The sequence below is a fragment of the Brachypodium distachyon genome, chromosome 1 (assembly GCF_000005505.3).
Source record: "Brachypodium distachyon strain Bd21 chromosome 1, Brachypodium_distachyon_v3.0, whole genome shotgun sequence".
NCBI lineage: Eukaryota > Viridiplantae > Streptophyta > Magnoliopsida > Poales > Poaceae > Brachypodium > Brachypodium distachyon.
In genome coordinates, this window is record NC_016131.3 from 45,790,091 (window position 1) to 45,809,790 (window position 19,700).

General features: G+C 39.9%; 2 protein-coding genes across 4 annotated transcripts; one reads left to right on the forward strand and one right to left on the reverse strand.

The window, feature by feature from the left end:
- Positions 1-1,170: 1,170 nt before the first annotated feature.
- Positions 1,171-11,509, reverse strand: LOC100822416 (AUGMIN subunit 3). 3 transcript variants are annotated; one of them, XM_003564134.4, is made up of 19 exons: positions 11,178-11,509; positions 9,905-9,941; positions 9,346-9,449; positions 8,215-8,410; positions 7,386-7,452; positions 7,199-7,302; positions 6,409-6,493; positions 6,199-6,259; positions 5,440-5,571; positions 4,938-5,007; positions 4,261-4,318; positions 4,111-4,166; positions 3,444-3,596; positions 3,123-3,234; positions 2,899-3,040; positions 2,353-2,428; positions 2,181-2,276; positions 1,674-1,820; positions 1,171-1,580 (listed from the first exon to the last, which is right to left on the reverse strand). In XM_003564134.4, the coding sequence occupies exons 1-18, from the start codon at positions 11,351-11,353 to the stop codon at positions 1,692-1,694; spliced, it is 1,854 nt and encodes a 617-aa protein (XP_003564182.1). In that variant the 5' UTR covers positions 11,354-11,509; the 3' UTR covers positions 1,171-1,580; positions 1,674-1,691. The 3 variants fall into 3 exon arrangements, with proteins under 3 accessions (XP_003564182.1, XP_010227932.1, XP_010227933.1); XM_010229630.3 differs by having other exon boundaries at positions 1,171-1,592; XM_010229631.3 differs by having other exon boundaries at positions 1,171-1,598.
- A 241-nt stretch (positions 11,510-11,750) lies between these two features.
- Positions 11,751-17,831, forward strand: LOC100822724 (serine carboxypeptidase II-2). The gene is made up of 10 exons (XM_003564135.4): positions 11,751-12,172; positions 12,560-12,667; positions 13,682-13,777; positions 13,894-13,986; positions 14,089-14,174; positions 14,689-14,955; positions 15,449-15,582; positions 16,119-16,214; positions 16,964-17,072; positions 17,345-17,831. The coding sequence occupies exons 1-10, from the start codon at positions 11,902-11,904 to the stop codon at positions 17,507-17,509; spliced, it is 1,425 nt and encodes a 474-aa protein (XP_003564183.1). The 5' UTR covers positions 11,751-11,901; the 3' UTR covers positions 17,510-17,831.
- The last annotated feature ends 1,869 nt before the right edge of the window (positions 17,832-19,700 follow it).

Below are 19,700 nucleotides of genomic sequence, written 5' to 3' on the forward strand. Positions count from 1 at the left end.
CCGTTATTCTGTTTGGGACTCATACAAAAGGAGCTGGACTCACATGTGACAAATCTAACGTGGCACAAGCTGATGCTAACATAGTAAGGACTATCATGCTGCTATGATGCAGGCTGTTTGGGACTGATATAAAAGGTGCTGGACTCACGTTGCGGAGATTCGTGCCGGAACGTCCACTTTACATTTTAAAGAAAGGGTACAAAAACATATTTATTCCGAATCAGACGGAGAAATGCACTGGAGTACTGATGTTTATCATGCGCCCGAATATCAATATGGTAATCCTCGTCGATTACCAAAAACAAGTCATTTATGGATATTGTCAGTAAGTATGTGCAGATCCAGTATAGGGTCTTTTTCACTCCACCTAACTAGCTTTCCAAGCCAGACGCGTTATTTCCGCCTTGGGTAAGTGAAGAGATGAAGTCCTTGGGTAAGTGAAGAGATGAAGTCCTCTTCTTCACAGTGAAAGTAGCTCAAGCGGAAAGCAAGCAACTACACAGGATCACCAAAACGTTGTTTTTGTGCCTATGTTCACACTTCGTTCCTGCTCAATGTGACAAACCTAACATGGCACAAGCTGATGCTAACATAGTAAGGACTATCTGACGCAGCATGGTCTGCTGCTATGATACAGCCATCGCGCGCGCGGCTGAGATCTGACTTGAAAAGAGCCAACAGAGCTGCACTATGGCTATAACACTACCATCACGTTATATTGCAAATATTTTAGAGGGTGACAACTTTATATATATATTACAAGATGGAAATTTTAGAACGATTTTTTTTGTCGAAGTTTATCAATATGGGATCAATTTCGAAGATGTCATCGAGACAAATTTAACCATGAAAACGGATCATAAATCAAGTATATGGTTTGAGATATATCATTTTGAAGTTACATTTTATAAAAGGCACCTTTATAAAATATATTCATGCACATGCATGCATACAGACTGCCTGGGTTTGCTGCCTGTTCGCGGGCTATTCCGTAGATGCACTAGCGCGGTCATGTTCGCGAGCTATTCCAACCCTTTTCTTTTTAGTCCTTCAAAATTTCTCTGGCATTCCTACGAAATGAAAGGGTCCTAAGAAAGCTCCAGTTCTGTTGTTTTTCACAGTTTCTGTAACTACTTATGAACTGGGAGCCGAAAACGCAGGACAAAGCACTGGTAATTTCAAGCACCACCCCGTAGCTTCTGCACAAACCAACCTCATAGTTTCACAGCATGACAGCAACTTTGAGAGAGTCGCATGAAATGCGAGCCCAGCTCAATCAAGTGCTTAATGCGAACTAATCAATTGTTTTCTAATTTCTAAACACCACCACCACAACCTACTGAGCTTGCTTGTGATTTCTAACATATTTTACAACATACAAAACGGCATAAATATCATAACGCCCACTATTCAAGTGGCGCAAGGTCAATGACCTGAATATGCAAACCACTTGATATTTTATGATGTTTCGCACCGGCACTGCACACACATCCCCCAACTATGTGTTGGAGCTCTACAAGAAACAACATTAATTGCTGCACATAGGAGCCATCGCAGTTGCTTCCCATTTTCGCAAAGACCTGGAACACAGGCTAGAACTGAGTTCAGTTGTGAGATGATGATCATCAAGTAGGGGCGTTAGAGACTAGAGAGGTTGAATGTTCTATGCTTACCATCCTAGGAGAAGAGCTCTATTCCTGTAGAGCTTTCACGCGGGAGGTTAGCTCTCTGACTTGATTTTTGAGTCGCTCGTGGTTGCTGAAGAAATCAACAAAGACCTGCCTTTCCCTCCCCACCTCATGGGCACGATTTTCAAAGATCTGCAATTTTGATTGTAAATATGGTGTGCAGAGGAATATGGAAAGAGGAGAGACAAATATTACTATTTGTACTAAATCTGCGACAAGTAATTCCGGCCAGAGGGAGTACTATTTTCAACTCTATATTAGCCATTTCAAGTTCTTTGCATAATGAGGACTGACAACTGAGTCAAAAGTCCTTTGTTCCGCCCAAGTTCTACTGGATGGAAACAAAGCATTCCCCACTTGTCTTATCTAACTGGAAGAAATTTTAAGGTTTATGGAAGATAATGGAGCGCATATTGATTACAATATTCAATAAGATAACAATAATGATAACCTTAAGGAGATCTCATAGTAACAACTGACAAGTGCCAGTACCTTTATCTTTTGGGTGCGAGCCTTGGTTACTTCTTCTACAGAAACTTCAACTTGAGCATTGGCATTTTCCATATCATCCAGCGCTCGCATCAGTGGCTGCAACAGGAGCACGAATGTGATGAGTTAACGGATATACAAGAAATAACACAATCATATTGCTCAAAGAGTGTACCCAAGGTGTTAATACTGGTTCTGCAGTTGTGGAGGATGCAAACAGAAGCTGTTCAACTGTTTGAATCAGAGTGCACCTGCAGAAGTGGATAAGTGCGAAATGAATCTACATGAAACCTATTAGATACATATACACAGACTAAAACGAGAATATGCAGGATACAGCAGAGTACTGAATAACTTGTACGACATGGCGATTTAAAGGGCTTGTAAATTTGACAGAAATTGAGCAAAACTAATTGAATTGATGCTACTGTTACTTTTGCATATTCACAATCTCATTTATATATATGAGCAGTATTCGAGGCAACAATTCAATATGTACAGAAAAAAAATTGAGCCGGCAACACAACCAGTACCATGGGCACTGCCTGCTACAAAAGTAAGCATCCACCTCAGTTGTTTGTTGGAAATTTTAGAGGGCGGCATTATTATTTATTTATACACCAAACTAAACTAAGAATGCATATTGGTCGGTTCACACAAGAAGCACTAAAAGCAACCATATTGATGATGTGAAATAAGGTAGTGGCTTGTTATAACTTACAGCTCATTGATACATCTTTTCCTGTCAGCTGGAAGTGTATTTTCAAGTTCAGACTGAAGAGAAAGTAAGTCAGATTGGAGTGCCGATATCTGCTGAACTAAAGCATGTGCTGACATGTATGTTGGCACTGCTGCTTGGGCATCTATAGAAAAGATGGAAACATAAGAGCAGGAGAATAAAAAAAAGGTCCAAACTACAAACTGATTACATAGTTCCCTGCTTACTTGAGTGAATACATAATAGATCTCGCACTGCATGGAGGAAAGTGTCGCGATCATCAATTGCTCCTTGTTCACGCACCTCAGATGCAGCTTGAATTAATGAATTATAATGGCCCTAATGATAGTCAATACAAAAAAAAAACCAATAATCCTCACAAAGGCAATGTCTAAATATAAGCTGAAAATAGCATGAAACATGTATAAATACTGAAAATAGCATGAAACATGTATAAATACATGTATAAATACTGAAAATAGCATGAAACATGTATAAATAATGAATTATAATGGCCCTAATGGAGTTCACAGCAGTAGAGTTCTTACCAGACGGGTGTTGACAGCCGTTAGGTAGCTTTGTAACTCAGATTCTATGACTCTAAGCAATGAGTAAGCACTGGCTATATGCTTCCTTTCAAGTTGGCAAGCGATCTTCAGAAACTGGTGTTTTGAAAGCTGATTAACCAAATGGTTTATGAACTGCGAGGACATATAATAGTACATATGTAAGTCCAGCTGACACACTATCATATAAGAAACAGTTGCTCGTTGAAGACCAAATTTCAACAGACTGTTTCTATTGATTGCAGAAAGGTTGAGGATGATTGACATGCATCAGTGCATAGTAGCAACAAATTGGCAATTCATTGACCAGTAGCCAGTAGACCACCTTGCATGGAATGAAAAACCCAACAAGGTGAAACACAACTAGTTTCTATGCATGCCATCAATTAAATCTAAACGATGGCACCGACAAGCAGGGTGATTGCCATTGCACTCATTTGTTCGTGCAATTACTTTAGAAATCCTCCAGAGATTCCCAAAAGCAAATTATGAAAAATAGTGTTTACACAACTTGAGTGACATCATACGCCTGAATAGGAAACTAAGTGACATCTTAGTTTCAAACATTAGAGAGAAGGCCCAATAAGAAAGTACAGAAGAAGAAGATACATAGAATGTAGAATGACATATACTGTGAGGATGTATTTACTGTTTTCTGCCGGTTAATGTAGTATTCCTGCCGCATGACCTTTAAATCGTAATCCCCTAAATATTTGAGTGTTAAGAAGAGTGTCAAGATTTTTTTTTCTTGACAAAATCTTACAAAACAACGGAAAATATAGAAATACTTCGTGCAAACCTTGCAAAATATATGTGCCTTGAAGTTGAGCAAGTTCTGAACAAAGGCATGGTATGGTCTGGAGAGGAAAACATGTAAATTGATCAAATACACAAGCTTATGCCATTAAACAGATAACTATTGCTAAAAGAAGCATTGGAACATAATTGATGCACTGCAATACTGCAGTGAGAATTATTATTGGTATCATGTCCTCTAAAATGCCAAAAGGTACATAAATTTATCCAAGGGTATAGCAAATTTGAAATTTCACAATACCACCATGCCAGTTTTTGAAATGAAAGTTACAATGCATTTTTAAGTTCCCACAAGAGGTGAGTTCAAAACAAAATCCCTACAAGAGGTAACTCAACTCTTACAGTTCTAAACGAACTTCGGAAATTGCAGAACATCACTAGTTGTCACTCTGGGTTTGAAAACCCCCGCAAACCAGTTTGTCGACAATGAACACTTTTTGAACTCCACATACATGTAAACATTCAACAAACCTATCTATGTCACTGTTGAACTAGTGTTCTTGCTCTAAGAATTAATATATTCTTTGGTAGTGTAGCATTAAAGAGTTAAAACTTCAGCTTAGCGAATCTAGACTTAAACTGGCTCAAGAGAATTAAGAGGTAATTTTATAACTCGAATGAAATGAATTTCTAAAGATGAAGCTGTGTCTGTGGACATACCTCAGATACGAAAGCCTGCACCTTTTGAGAAAGTGTTGATAGTTCTCCAGCAAGCTCTGAACTTTTTCTCCTGAAGTCAGAAGACAGATAATTGGTAACTGAAATCAGATCAATCCTTTTTATACTTTAGATATTTCTGTCACAACTCATTTGGTAACTGAAATCCAATTTTGATAGGATTTCATTTGGTTGAATTTGAATTACGGGTTCAAAAATCATGTTTCCTACCAAATGGATTTGTAGTGAGAGACAATTCCAGAGAAACGATGGCTTTTAGAGAGGAGTTGGAGTTAGTTATAGTGTGATTCCATGGAATTCGAGATTCAATTCCTGTGGCCAATTCTGTGCCAACCAAACAAGTTGGTTTCCGGAATTCAAAATGAATTCCAGAATTCTAGACCCAAATGATGGGTGCCAAACGAGCTGTGACAGTTATGCCAAAGGATCATAGCAGAAAAAAGACTGATAGAACCACAATCAAGACCAGTAACATAACATATACCTAAGAGAATGGATATCCCTATGTATGTGAGCCTCATCGGATGATACTTGTGATTTTAAAATTGAGAGTATGGCCTGCTGTTTAGCATTCTCAACTTGTGCTTCAACCCATTGTCGTTCACTTGTAGCAAATCTGTTGACAAATTAATGTAAGCCCACGGACTACCATGGATGAACTGTTGAAATAAGAAAAGCTGAAAATAGGCACTTGCAAAGATTTAAGAGGTTAAAACTGCAGAACACAGAATGATGATACAATACCACAAGTTACAGTGCACTCATATCAATGAAGTGATAGCAAAAAAGAAAATTAACATTAAATGGGAGAATTTGAAGCTTTTTATTAGCTAGACATCTCGATATGGAATGATTAAAGGTTCTGTTTGGCATTGCAATGGATCATGATGATCTCAGTTGGTAGAAACAACCTGGAATGTTATCTTGTTTGGCAACCTGCTTTCCAGTGGTTTCCAAATAACAGAAAAATGTTCGGTGTAGTTACTAGAATTTATTACACTTTAATATGACCCACACCACACTGCAAAGCAAACTATCCCTAAAGAAGATGTATCAGGTGCCAATCCATGTGACCACAAAATCTCATGGATCTTCTCCACCCATCACTTATATAATGATCCACATAAAAGTACGTATTTTGCACCTAAACATGAGATTTCACGTGATTTGTACCATGCAACAAGATTGAAAAAAAATGTTAGCTATTACAAGGATGCCAAGGAATCAAGCGAAAGATAACTACATGGAGCGAAGTCGTTGCAACTCAGCCACACGTTGGTGATGATGAGATTTTTCAGAATCTCCTGCATACATTAACATGGCTGTTATAATTTATTCATCTATAAGCAAGCATGCTGGGAGTATTAGAGTATAGCTATGCCCTTCTGAGAGTACTAATGCCTTTATGAGAAAACAATTACAGATGATTTACTGTGAAAGACTTTCAGTTTACCTCTTGCCAAGCAATTTGTGATGTCATCAAGACTAACCCAGGAACATTTGGATTTTCCCTCCTCGGCAACAAGTCGAAATGGCCCCTGATAACATAACAGATACGAAACGAATAGGCAGTTCACAGGATCTAAGTATGATTGTGTGGTACTCAAAGAAGACAAAAGGTACGGTTATGAAAGAGATGTGGAATTGTTTAACAGATTGGTCCTGGAAATTTGAGAAATGTGATACACGAGTCTCCAAAATCTGGCAAACAGCATGGTATTGTAGATGATTCTTACTAACAGGTGCTAAAACTTAAAAATAGTGTGACTGAACAAAAGGGACACGGAGAGCATTACTCAACAACATGGGAATATTCTTATTAACTCTCTTTAAGACAACCTAGGTGGCGAAAGCCATGCATACAGAGCAAATATTTCATCCAGCATAAAGCTACCCGCAACAATGAAAATTGAGTCATACTCCAATACACAGCCATATGCACTGTTGTTTTTAATGATTGTGATATTTTTACACCTAAAATAAAAGGTATTACTGAGTAACTATTAAATCAAACCAAGAACAGATAAAAAGTTCACCACCAGATATTTTTAACTATCTTGTACCATTTACCTCTATTGGCTTGCACTGTGATAGGGGAGGTGGGAAAGATAGTGGGGTTAATATTTAAGAAAGTGTGATGTTCAGTAAAGAACAAAGGTGACTACTTGCTCAAATCCCTAATACATCTGGAACAAACAGAAGTTGGCTAGTTTTTGGCAAACAGTGACAGCCACAGAATTTACCTTCTCAAATTGCTTCGAGAACCACCGGTTTAGCTCCTTTGTACAAGCCAAATCTCCAATAACATAAGGGTTGAAGTCTGAATATGCCAAGTATATACTGTCCTCTGCATATGCATATCATGAACATTAATTAAATTACAGAGACTACTGGATACGATGTGATGTATATACAAGTTTGAGTACATACCATCTCCGGAATGATAATGGGCCAATTCCTGGGTTGTAGCAGCAATTCTTCCAAGAACTGCATTCATCTGAAAGTTAGAAAATACATCATATCAAACTTATCGAACAATTACCTCTTGGAAAACATTGCCAATATCCCTTATAACTCGGTATTGACAAAAGCACAAGATAATCAAATTATTTAGTTTGACGCAGTAAAAATTGAGCTACAAGCAATTTTTGAATTAATTGGTCTAGGAGCACACTTCACAGAGAAGATGATTTACACTAAAAACGAGAGCTTTTTTTTTTGTCTTTTCTGTACAACACACATATGATCATACTTGTTTCACAGTTTATTGCAAGTACGCCATTCTATAATAGGTGTAGATAATCTAAAGTTCAGGTTTGTCTTTCCCCAGATTGTACCATGAAATCAAGCATGGTGTGTAACAAAAAGATATATTTCATGGCGCACAATAGAACATATTATGAAGGTGTTTATCCTCTCAGTGTCCACCTAGGAAGGTGTTGTTTCTTGCATTCCCATTCGGTATATGAATATTCTCTTTACAGGAACTCGAATTTACCTACCCCTTCCCAAACAGTCTGATTTTTCCTCTGAACTTGTATATTGTATCCCTCCTTTTAGTGAATGCGCAAAGCTACTAATATCAGACTCAAAACAGAAGTTTTGCATGTAAACCTAATTCTGAGATTAAAATATTAACAAGAAAAAAGAAACGTGTATTGTCTTGTTGCCTGTATACTAAATTACTAATTCAATCAGAAGTCCAAATATGGTAACAACATGGAAGAAAATCTTTAAGATGCAACAGAGTGAAAAGTACCTCTATGTTTCTGGAAGAAAGTATCTCATCTAAGGATATAAGTTGCACGTTAACTGTAGACATAGCTGATACACGTGCTCGCCTGCCTTGAATAAGAGAAGATGCTTGTCCTGAAAGCAAATCAAACTGTGCTTGTTGCCGTGCAAGCTGCTTCTGTAACTCAAAAACTTCAGCCCTATATGCTACTTTTGCTTCACTGCACGCAAGAAAATGGAAAGACCTGTCATTACAGCACATATACCCAAGAAGAAAATTGCTGTTGTGCAATTGGTAATTGTGCCTAACTAGTACAGAGTACTTGACAGCGACTTGGCCCAGTAGAGGAATGCTAAATCAGAAGCCAAAGTTCAGACAGATAACATGTAGATCTGCCTCTAAACGGATGCTTTGGACATGGGCCTAGTAGCAGCAGATGCACGTGGCATGATGCAGTTCGCTTGGCTCTTCTGTATCGGGAAGGTAACTAGAAGGTTAGCTTTAGCAAATAGTTGACTAATTGTCCTTTTGGCCGGATAAGATTTGACCAGCTCAACTTGTTGAGCATAAGAATTTCTTAGTTGTTTGAGCTGTTTGGGTAGCCCTTTAAAAGTTTAAAATGATGTTCTCTTATGTTCCTTGTGTATCAAGATGGCAGGCAGTTAGGGAGTCTAAGCTATGAATAAATCATAGTTCATAGTCTCTCCGCCTCTTGTTTAATTAGGCATCGGAGCGCATGTGGCAAAATTGTGCTACCATGTGTACTCAGACCCCTACCCGAGTGTCCTTTTAAGCTTCTTGTTTAGTACTCCCTCCGTCCCAAATTAAGTGACTCAAATTTGTCCAAATATGCATTTATCTATGCATAAAAGCGTCTAGATACATGTAATATTTCGGCACTTAATATGGGATCGAGTATATGTTTACTGTTTAGGGATTAACTCGTCACCCTTTCCTATATTCTATTGAAATAGCAACAGCTAGTTTTGGGAACTCTAGTGCCAGCCTGGATTCTCAAGAACCAGTTCCCAGTAGGATTTTCTGTGACAGATGATATAAGTATAACAGCATAAAATCATCAAAGTGAGAGCAGCAATAATTCAAGGGTGCTAAGGCTTCCACTAAGAGTTTATAAAAATGGAAGTTTCAGCATACCGAATATCAAGAATTGTTTCTTCTGCTTCAAAGACAGCCTCTTGGTTGTCTTTCTTGCTTGAAAAGGCTGAAATACTATCAAAAGCAGAGTCCAAATCCTCACCCTGGCAAATGATACAGGCCATCATAAATATTTTAAGCTTTGACCAATGGATTAAGATAATTCATAAAACAGCAGCTGCATCAGACAATGTTACAAGTGACTGCTAGCGGGTTTACTTACAATAATGTATAGGGTAAATACTGGAATGGCATGGATAAGATTTTATGCTTTTAACTTGTATGATTGCAAGAAGGGTTCTGGATGTTGGATGGATTCAATAACAGCTGAGAAGTTGATCTAAAATAACGCTGAGAACTGGCCCAATTTCTAGTATTTTTACAAGAAAATGTAGAGGTTCTTTTAATATTTTATTTGATCACTAATTTGATGTTCTGTGCCTGTAGGTCCTGAAACATCAGCATTCGGAACTGCACTTCCAAGATCAATAAGAAACAAAATCCTACATTCTTGTAGATTACTAAGACATTGCAAAAGTACCCCAGAGGATGGATATACCTCTAGAAGTCTTCCCTCTTCCACGAGTTGCTCGTACCTGTCAGCCAAAACATATGGAGTCATGCACAGATAATTCAAGCAAGAGCAAGCTTGAAAAATAAAAACTCACCTGTGCAAATTTATAAATTGAATATCACAAAAGAAGTGGGAATATTGATTTAAACCCAGCTAATCCTATCTGAGTAAAAGCATAAATTCAGAAGCACCAAACCTTGAAAAGCATGATACAGTAAAAACTAGGTTTTCTTAACAGAAGTCCGGCAGGTAATTTAACAAGTATCCCTTAACTATTTTGTAAGAAGTTAGGCACCTGTTGTAGTGATGTGTGGTTCAGAAGTTAATTACTGAAGGGGCAACTATTAAACCACAAGGAGTGTACAAAACATCATTTTGCAGGTTGGATGATGTTGCCAGGAAACCACAAGGAGTACAAAAATGCAACCCTTGGATCCAAGCATTCGATTTTTCTGCATCTCCAATTTTCCAGCTGCAGTTGCCTTGGTTAAAAATGGAATGCTTCCCCATATAAGCACACCATCTGGGCAGTTAAACAAAGGAGGAGTAGGCAATCAAGGAAAGGAACGTTCGAACATTTTTGGATGGTTCGTGTGTGTATGTGTTCTGGGCATTCACATGGAATGTGATATTTAGCACCTCCACTAAGCCGAGGGAACTAGACACTAACAGACATGAGATACTTAACACTTAAACTAAGCTGAGAGAAACAGACATCAAAAGAACCGAGATGTTCACCTGACTGCACTCCAATTCATGCAAAACCCCAGTGAATACCAATCGGAGAACCCACCAACTCCTGTGTCCACGATCTAAACGAACACGCATTTAACTAATGCAGCTTCCAGCTAACCCACCCATACGCTAAACACAAAACCCATAAAATCCAACTTAATGAAACCGCGGCCAAAACTGTAAGCAAATCCTCCGCAGGCACCACAAAATGCTCGCATTTCCAGCTAATCGACAAACACACCACTAGAACCCTAATGCACCATAAATCCCCGAGCAAATCGCAGAAATTCCGGCGCTCCCTGCAGATCAGCACATGAAGCTCCCCGAATCTCGCAGCCACCGAGTCCTCCATACCTCTCCAAGCATCAAACCACGGGTCGACTTAAAGAAGCGCGATCAAAGCGAGCGCATTGAAGCGAGAAATCGTCCTCTGCCAGTACCAGCAACCAAATCGAGAGAAAAGACGTTTTGGAGGGAGGGAGAGAGAACTATGCGGAGGGAGGGGGGAATTTGTTGAACTCACTGTGAGAGGTGGGACGGGGAGAGGACGTTGGAGGGGCGGAGGCAGGAGCAGATCCACGCGAGCAACGGCCGCGCCTCCTCGTACTGGAACGGCCACTCGAGCGCGTCCGCGTCCAGCGGGTCCTCCCCGTCGAACCCCAGCTCCGTCAGCACCGCGCACAGCGCCGCCCCGCTCATCCTCGAGTCAAAGCTTGCCGGCGGGTGGAGGCTGTTCCGCGGTGGTTGCTGTGGTGGTAGTGGGTGGACGGCCGCGGCCGGCAGCGGTAGCCGGTAGGGAGTGGAGTGCGTTCGAAACAAAAGACTGGGAGATCTGCTGCGGAATTGGAGCTCTGGGAGTCGGACCGCGCGACTTCTCCTTCCAGCTCTCGACTTCTCGGGTCTGTTGGTGGGCCTCGTTTCCAGGCCCAAATTACTAGGCCTTGTTTCCAGGCCTAAATGATTGGGCCTCGTGGAGGACCAGTTAGGACCCAACGCCTTACTGGGTCGGGCCGTACGCTGGAACGGTAGTTGACTTGTCAACGAACGATCCTTCGCTGCTACGGCGAGCACGAGTGCACGCAACTGCAACCGGAACCCCACACCGCTCACCAGTCACCACTCACTTCTCTAGTTTGCTTCGCCTTCGGCGACCACTCCCCTGTCCCCACGTCGCGTTGCTCCGTCGCGCTGCATCACCGCCACCCAGTGTCCCAGTGCCGCCTCCGGTTCCCCGCTTCGGAGCCTCGATGTCGGGAGCCTCCCGATGCGCCGTCCTCGCCGTCCTCTTCCTCCTCGCGGTCTCCGGGGCTGCGGCGGCGGAGGGGTCGTCGTCGTGGCGGGGGGAGCAGGAACGGGACCGGGTGCCGCGCGTGCCGGGGCAAGGGTTCAACGCGAGCTTCGCGCACTACGCGGGCTACGTGACCGTCAGCGAGGAGCGCGGCGCCGCGCTCTTCTACTGGTTCTTCGAGGCCGCGCACGAACCCGCGTCCAAGCCCCTCGTGCTCTGGCTCAACGGAGGTAGCCACCGCCGGCCCTAGCTCTGCGATCTGCTCTTGATATAATTTGTCGGGTTTTAGGGGTGGGTGAAGTTGCTACTACTAGCTGCCGTCGTTGTGGCATTCTGGTGCGCTAGTGTTAAGTGGCGCAATACAGGAATGGACCATCGTGATCTGTAGTACTTCTTCGTCTGGGCCAAAGCTCTGGAGTGTTGGACTGTAGTTCTTAATTAGTGAATCGACCATGGTGTGTGATCTGTACTTCTTTGCTGGGCCGAAGACTTGGACTGTTGGGGCTGGACTATACTTATTCTCGTTTTATCATTGAAGTTCATTTGACAACAATAGTATGTATGCATTGGTAGTAGTATATCCGTATAATTGTGAATTACTGCGTTTCAATTTCCAGGCCCTGGTTGCTCATCAATTGCTTTTGGACTTGGGGAAGAAGTGGGGCCTTTCCATATCAATGCAGATGGAAAGGGTGTACATATGAATCCTTACTCTTGGAACCGAGGTAGCATCCGACGTCAGAAAATTCAATTGTTTTGATGAATGCCACCACTTTTGTTAATTTGTTTTTATATGCTGGTACCTTCTTATTCCAACCTTCTGTTTGTGGTTTCCACAGATAGAAGAAGTAGCAGTAAATAGCTAAGCCTTTTATACTCAAAGGAAAAACTTCTGCTCGTACTCTAATATTGGGAACAAAGACTTTACGAAATACTAATTTACCAGAAATTCTTAAAATGACAACTCAGCTTAGCTGCAAGTAACAAGACACTTGGTAATGGATCAAGAGCTGTGGGGGCTATTTATGCCAAATTAGCCTAATTATACTTAAAATTAGCCTAGCTAAGAGGGGGTCTGCCAGTGTCTTTGCCCATATGTATCCCCATTGAGGTTACTGCTGCAGTTGGGTTTTCAAAGAGCTTTCTCGAGTTTTTTGCATTGTAAACCAAGATTATTCAAAACGTGGAAATTACCTCTTTTTTCTAAACTGAGAATTGAAGGCTCTACAGTACATCCCACATATTTTACTGTAGAGCCTTCAATTCTCAGTTTAGAAAAAAGATGTAATTTCCACATTTTTAATAACCTCGTACAATTTGAATAGCTGGTTCGGTTTTAAACTGCAATCTCAGCTTTCTTCGCACAAATCACTGCTTACAATTGACCAGGAATTTAGACCGACTGGTTGATGAATAGTGTCAGATCTGATTTGACAATGCTTGAATGCATCTCACTTGTGCAAAACAAGCAGTACAATTTGCATTTAGATGCTTAACTTCACACAGAGTGCACAGAAATTGATTGCTGACCTGCATTTATTATTATTTCTATTTGATGAATTGGATTCATTGTAACTATAGATGTATTACTGTCTAGTTTTAGTTTTCAATTTTACAAACCGTTGCTTGTTTCACATTAGTACCCATTTTCTTTTGTTAAACTTCTTAGTTTATGCTGTATATTAGACTCTGGCTTGGTTTGGAACATAGATATTTAACCAACTTATTAACATTTGCAGTTGCAAATATCTTGTTCCTTGATTCACCGGTTGGTGTCGGCTATTCATATTCAAACACCTCTGGCGATATTTTAAGCAATGGGGATGAGAAGACTGGTACTGCAACCCTTTTCACTCTGTTTATCATATGGTTTACATGAAATTCATGTCCTCCAAATATAATAATGTAATATTGTTAGAGTTTGCTCACGGTTTTCATCAATATTTTGTAGCCAAGGATTCATTGGTGTTCCTGACAAAGTGGCTTGAACGATTTCCTCAGTACAAGGGGCGTGAATTTTATTTAACTGGAGAGAGTTATGCTGGTCGGTAGAAGGATTTTTCTTTCTGTTGTACAGTATACTTCTTTCTCTCCTTTTTTTTTGTGGGAACTGTCTGAAACTCATATAGGACTTTGATTTGGTTAGGTCACTATGTTCCTCAGTTGGCTCAAGCCATAAAGAGGCACCATGAAGCCAGTGGAGACAAATCGATCAATCTAAAGGGTTATATGGTATGGCTTTGGTACTTCTCCATTTCAATTATTTTGATTGTTTGGGACAAAACTAGCAAGACATATGTTTTGATTTCGGCAGAAATTGGATGGCTGACTTCATTTTAATATTCTCATAGTAGGAAGTAATTTCCTTTGCAAAATGTATACCTCAAGTTCTTTGTCATTCTGACAAGAAAATTGAACTTGTTATTTATTTCAAATTCCAAATACATCTGGTACATATGTTCGGTGGTCGAGGAAACTTGTATTTTGTCTCATACAAAGATGGACTGGCCTTTGTATGTTGAAGTCAGCATCCATTTTAATGATAGTATACTAATTACCAAAATTTCCGTTTCTTAGCAAATTTGTGTAGATAACCTGGTAGCTTGCCTTTTGACTTAATTTGTTCATGATTTCGTATCTTACTATCGTTTCGTTGGATGAATCCTAAAATTTACAGGGACAACAGTCAGAAAGCCCACAAGTTTAACTCTTATCTTTTCTTTGTATCTGATGTCATTTCTTACAGGTAGGAAATGCCCTGACTGATGATTTCCATGACCACTATGGAATATTTCAATATATGTGGACCACCGGCTTGATTTCTGATAATACATACAAGCTACTGAACATTTTCTGTGACTTTGAGTCCTTTATACATTCATCTCCACAGTGTGATAAGATTCTTGACATTGCCAGCACTGAAGCTGGGAACATTGATTCATATAGCATCTTCACACCTACTTGTCATTCTTCTTTTGCCTCCTCAAGGAACAAAGTGATGAAAAGGCTACGGGTAAGTTCTCAAGCTCCTACAGTTAAGTCACACAAAAGAATTTCAGTTTAGCATTTTACACGATATTTTTAATTGTTATATAGTTGACTGAATCATGTCTTTCCTATCTGAGGGCTGAGGCATTGCAAAGTAACTGTAGAGGAGTTACAGGAATCCACTGTTTCTCCAAGAAAAAATAATGAAACGAAGTGCACCATTTTTTTTCTTCATTTTCCCTAAGAAAATCTTTAAAGTTTGCATCTTGGCATGGAAATTGACATGTATAGTCTGAGCAGGGAAATTTTGTCGATTTCTACTGTCCATATAAGTTCACCCCTTGTATCTTTTTTTCTTAAGATAAGGGATCTCGTCCCTGATTTTATCAAGAAACCATGAACAATGCTTATACCATGTTTTCATCATGTACAAAAGCAAACTTGTCACTCAAAAGTTCTATACTTCGTGAATTCACATGTTTTCTATGTCTAATTCATATCATGATTTGTTTTGATAGTCTGTTGGAAAAATGGGAGAGCAGTATGATCCATGCACTGAAAAACATTCAATTGTATACTTCAATTTGGCTGAGGTACAAAAGGCACTTCATGTTAATCCGGTCATTGGCAAATCTAAGTGGGAGACCTGCAGGTAATGTTGTGTGTAGCTTTTGTTATGGAACTGATACTGTCTGCCACTCTTGAATGTTGATTATGAATTAACGTGAAGGCCCTTATGATGTAGGAAGGCCCTTCTCATTTAATAGTCATAGTATTATTAATAATAATTAAATGTTATTTCCCGCTCCATGACATAGGGTTCTTTCGCTGAATTGCTAGCCTAAGGAAGTACAATCATACTTTTTGGAATTATATTGTTATGTTTAAGTTTTGCAGTATTTATGTATTACTCCCTCCTTTTCAGTTTGTAAGGTCTATCTCAGAAATCCCAAATTTTCTTACTTAAGCCCATGTGCTTTGGGAATAAGCAAAGTTAATTGCATCTACACTAATTTCTATGTAATTTTGGTCTCCAATATAAAACCAACCAATGCATGAAGGAGAGAGATCTATTTTAGGCTATTTCTTAGTAACCGAAACTGGAAAACATGAACGCCATACCAGTGAACATGTTTCACATTCTTTTCTACATTTTTAACATGTTAGTACTACTTACCTTCTTTGCAGCGGTGTTATTAACAATAACTGGGGGGACAGCGAAAGATCTGTACTGCATATATATCATGAACTTATACAATATGGGCTCCGTATATGGATGTTCAGGTTATTCCTAACTCTGCGAAGTCTTTGCGCACTCAAGCACTCAAAGATAGTTCTAATACTAAATGATGCTCCATAACGTAGATTTAGGATTCAGTTAGTTTCTTTTCAAAACACAGTTATCATACCGTGGCTAGTGAAAAGTGGGTATACAAGATAAAATTATTACTCTCTCCATCTGGGTTTATAAGGCCTACATTGAATTTTGTGCCAAACTTTGACCAACAATTATACAAAAAATATTTAATATATGTATATAAAAGTTACACTATTAGATAGAGTTTTCCAATACGAATCCAACGATATCTCTTGTGTGTCACAATAACGTCGTATGACCAAAGTAATGTTTGGTCAAAGTTTGGCATAAAATCCCGTGCGGGTCTTATAAACCCGACAGAGGTAGTATGGCATTATATTTATATCTATGTACAACCTAGTCCAACTTCAGTTTTTGTTGTCAGTCTATTTTCCCATTTAACATGTTTGTGGTTTTGACCTACCATAGTCCATAAGATGCTGATAACTCCAGACGGTTATGTGCTTTCCTGTCTGTGTTATTCTGCAACATGATTTGTCAGTTATTCTTCAACCAAGAGGAAACACTTGTTTTATGTAGCCACTTCTCCCCTTCGCTGTATTCTGAACATTATGCAAGAATGTCTTAAATATGATGGTTAAATATACATAGGAATATAGGATCCCAATATGCATAACTAAATAGTATTGGTTTGATCTTTTTGTTGCTTTTCCAGCGGAGACACAGATGCAGTGATTCCAGTAACATCAACTAGATACAGTATCAATGCTCTCAAGCTTCCAACAGTGGCTCCTTGGCATGCTTGGTATGACGATGATGGTGAGGTAAAGGCTTCTTCGTTATCAAACACCCATGATGCCTTGAATGTTCGATAGTATGAAACCTTAGGCTTTCGTTGTGGTTCGTAACTTAGTATGGCCATTGTGCATATGCAAATCGATCATACTACTCGTAGTGTTCCCTTTTCAGTTGTGTAGGTTGTACTCCATCAGCCTTTATAATGCACTATTTTTATTCTACTTTATTTTGTTACTCCTTCCTATACTTATACATCCTCCATTATGTTCCTAGTTTCTGAATTACTTATGTCAAACAGGTTGGTGGCTGGACCCAAGGCTACCAGGGTCTCACCTTCGTGACTGTGAGGGGCGCCGGTCATGAGGTTCCACTCCATCGGCCCAAACAGGCTCTTACTCTCATAAAATCATTCTTGGCTGGGAGCCCAATGCCTGTGCTGTCTGATCTACACAGTGATATGTAATATGTCCGGCCACAATTAGTTGAAGCTCCACGCAGAACTTGAACGATATAGGGATGGTCATGGCTGTTTCACTTGTCAGTGCTATTGGCACCGAACCCCCTCTTGAGAAAACAGGGAACTTAACTGTGGAATAGTCTTCCTGCCACGAATTGACACTGCCTGTTAAATTAATGTGAAACCAAAGATAAATCTAAATCGACTTTGAGCATTCACAGTATTGTCTTGTATGCTATATATATTAAGTAGCATACAGTATTCCTTCCCTTTTCAGAATATGTGGTTGCTGATATCAAATATGATGTCTAGACTCAGGTGGCAGTAATACTCTTGCTGTCTTGCATTTGTGTAGACTGTATCCTGCAATTGGTCTTCATGTTTCAGGAAACCACAGTTTACTGATGAACTGTGGTACATGCCTGTTATTCAAATTTGAGCTTCCAATCCAGTCTATCCATCTATCCACAATGTAAAATGATCAACACTGCTCACTGGAATAACTGCACATGGTGCAACTGGTGGAAAAACTTAAATTGGTTCAAAATGCAGATCATGTTTGTAGCTGTCTGATATTGCAACATCGCATCTACCAAATCGTGGAGTGACTGATTGAGCTCTTTTATGAGCACAAGGTAAGAGAGGTGATCCAATCTTTTATTCATGAGTTATCATGCTTCAGATGTTTCTTCTACATGTATACACCTCCCATGGTTGAACCTTCGATTGGCCTGCAAGATGAAGTGCAACATGATCCATTCCAAGATCTTTTCTATATATCAAATTTATTCTTTGTATTTTTATTTGGTACTTTCCAAATGCATTGTTTTATTTTACACTAAAAATGTCCAAATATAAAAGCCAAGATACCTATTTAAACCGAGGTAATAGGTAACTTTGTTAAATATTGGTATTTTATTTTACTGCAATTTTTATTGTGACCGGTTCGGCTGCCTGACGCTAGTTCTAATTACATATCGACTTTTTATTTGTCAAATTAATCTTGACCCAACGATAACTTTGATTGCTCGGCTAGACTTTTGTAATTTGTTCATTTTGTAGGTTACATATTTTGTTTATCACTCGCTGCCGATAATTTTAGAAGTTTTTTAGGTAATAGATTTTTGATTCCTTAATTGTATGGACTGATAATTCCGTAAGAATTCATATTCGTCGTGTATCTAAATTGGTTTGAAAATTTAAATTTTGTTAATTATTATTGTTAAGGTTTCTGTACTTCAATGTATATATAAAAGATTCCACCTATACGATGCAAATTCCGCTTTAGATATGTTTGTACCCAGGGATACCGGCAGGCAGGTGTTTTGTACCATACAACCTCATCTATTATCAATACCCTATCACTCACACTCTGCTTCCATCCTGCACCGCGGTTCGCTCGCCGAGTGCATGCTATCGCTTCCGCCTCTCCTCGCAGTGCTCTGTCAGCCGCAGCCTGACATGCTGTGTCCCGCACGCGCACGTCGCTTTTATTTGCGCAAAATCCTGCGTTCTTGCGCCCGCCGCGAGCTCGTCTGCGCATCGCTCCATCGGCCTGCCGGATATCTGCCCGCGCAGCCGCCTTCTCGTCCTGACGCCGATCTTCACGCGCGTCTGCCTCGCCGGTCTTCACGCGCACCGCCTGCCCGTTTGCGAGCTGCTCCACCGGACACGGGAGCATTCGCCGGCCACTTAGGTCCATGAACGAATCTCATCTAGATCTTTGGGTTATACCACATACTGAGATATCCCGTGATATGTTATATATAGCAGTCACGGTTGATTTTCAATTGGATTGTAATCACGGTAGTTTGATTTCCAATTGGATTGTAACACATACCGTGATTACAACAATATTTTTTTTTGTCGTACCCTTGCCTTTTTATCTTGGGTATTACCAGATTGAATTCCATGTGTAGCAATGGGTTTGGACTGTATACATACCGAGTTTGTTTTGATTTTGATTTATTTGTTTGTCTCCGTAGCAGTCCAATTGGATTTCCATACTCCCGCAAAAAAGTGATTGATTTGTTTCCGTAGCTGTCGGTTGTGAAATCTGGACTATAGAACAAAGCTAGACCGATAACTTTTACAAAATCTTGGCCGTAAAATTTCTGCTACTTTAATATGGAAAATTGACAGACGACACTGAAGGAAACGGTTCGTTCTGGACTATAGAACAAAGCTAGACCGATAA

Bases quoted from the DNA above. Each gene is read 5' to 3' on its own strand.
- LOC100822724 (XM_003564135.4), top strand. From the start codon at position 11,902: ATGTCGGGAGCCTCCCGATGCGCCGTCCTCGCCGTCCTCTTCCTCCTC. The intron at 13,987-14,088 runs GTCGGTAGAAGG...TGATTTGGTTAG, and splicing joins AACTGGAGAGAGTTATGCTG to GTCACTATGTTCCTCAGTTG. The intron at 14,175-14,688 runs GTATGGCTTTGG...CATTTCTTACAG, and splicing joins TCAATCTAAAGGGTTATATG to GTAGGAAATGCCCTGACTGA.
- LOC100822416 (XM_003564134.4), bottom strand. From the start codon at position 11,353: ATGAGCGGGGCGGCGCTGTGCGCGGTGCTGACGGAGCTGGGGTTCGAC. The intron at 7,453-8,214 runs GTACTTTTCACT...TCTAACTTTCAG, and splicing joins TTTCTTCCAGAAACATAGAG to ATGAATGCAGTTCTTGGAAG. The intron at 3,235-3,443 runs GTAAGAACTCTA...GACTATCATTAG, and splicing joins CGGCTGTCAACACCCGTCTG to GGCCATTATAATTCATTAAT.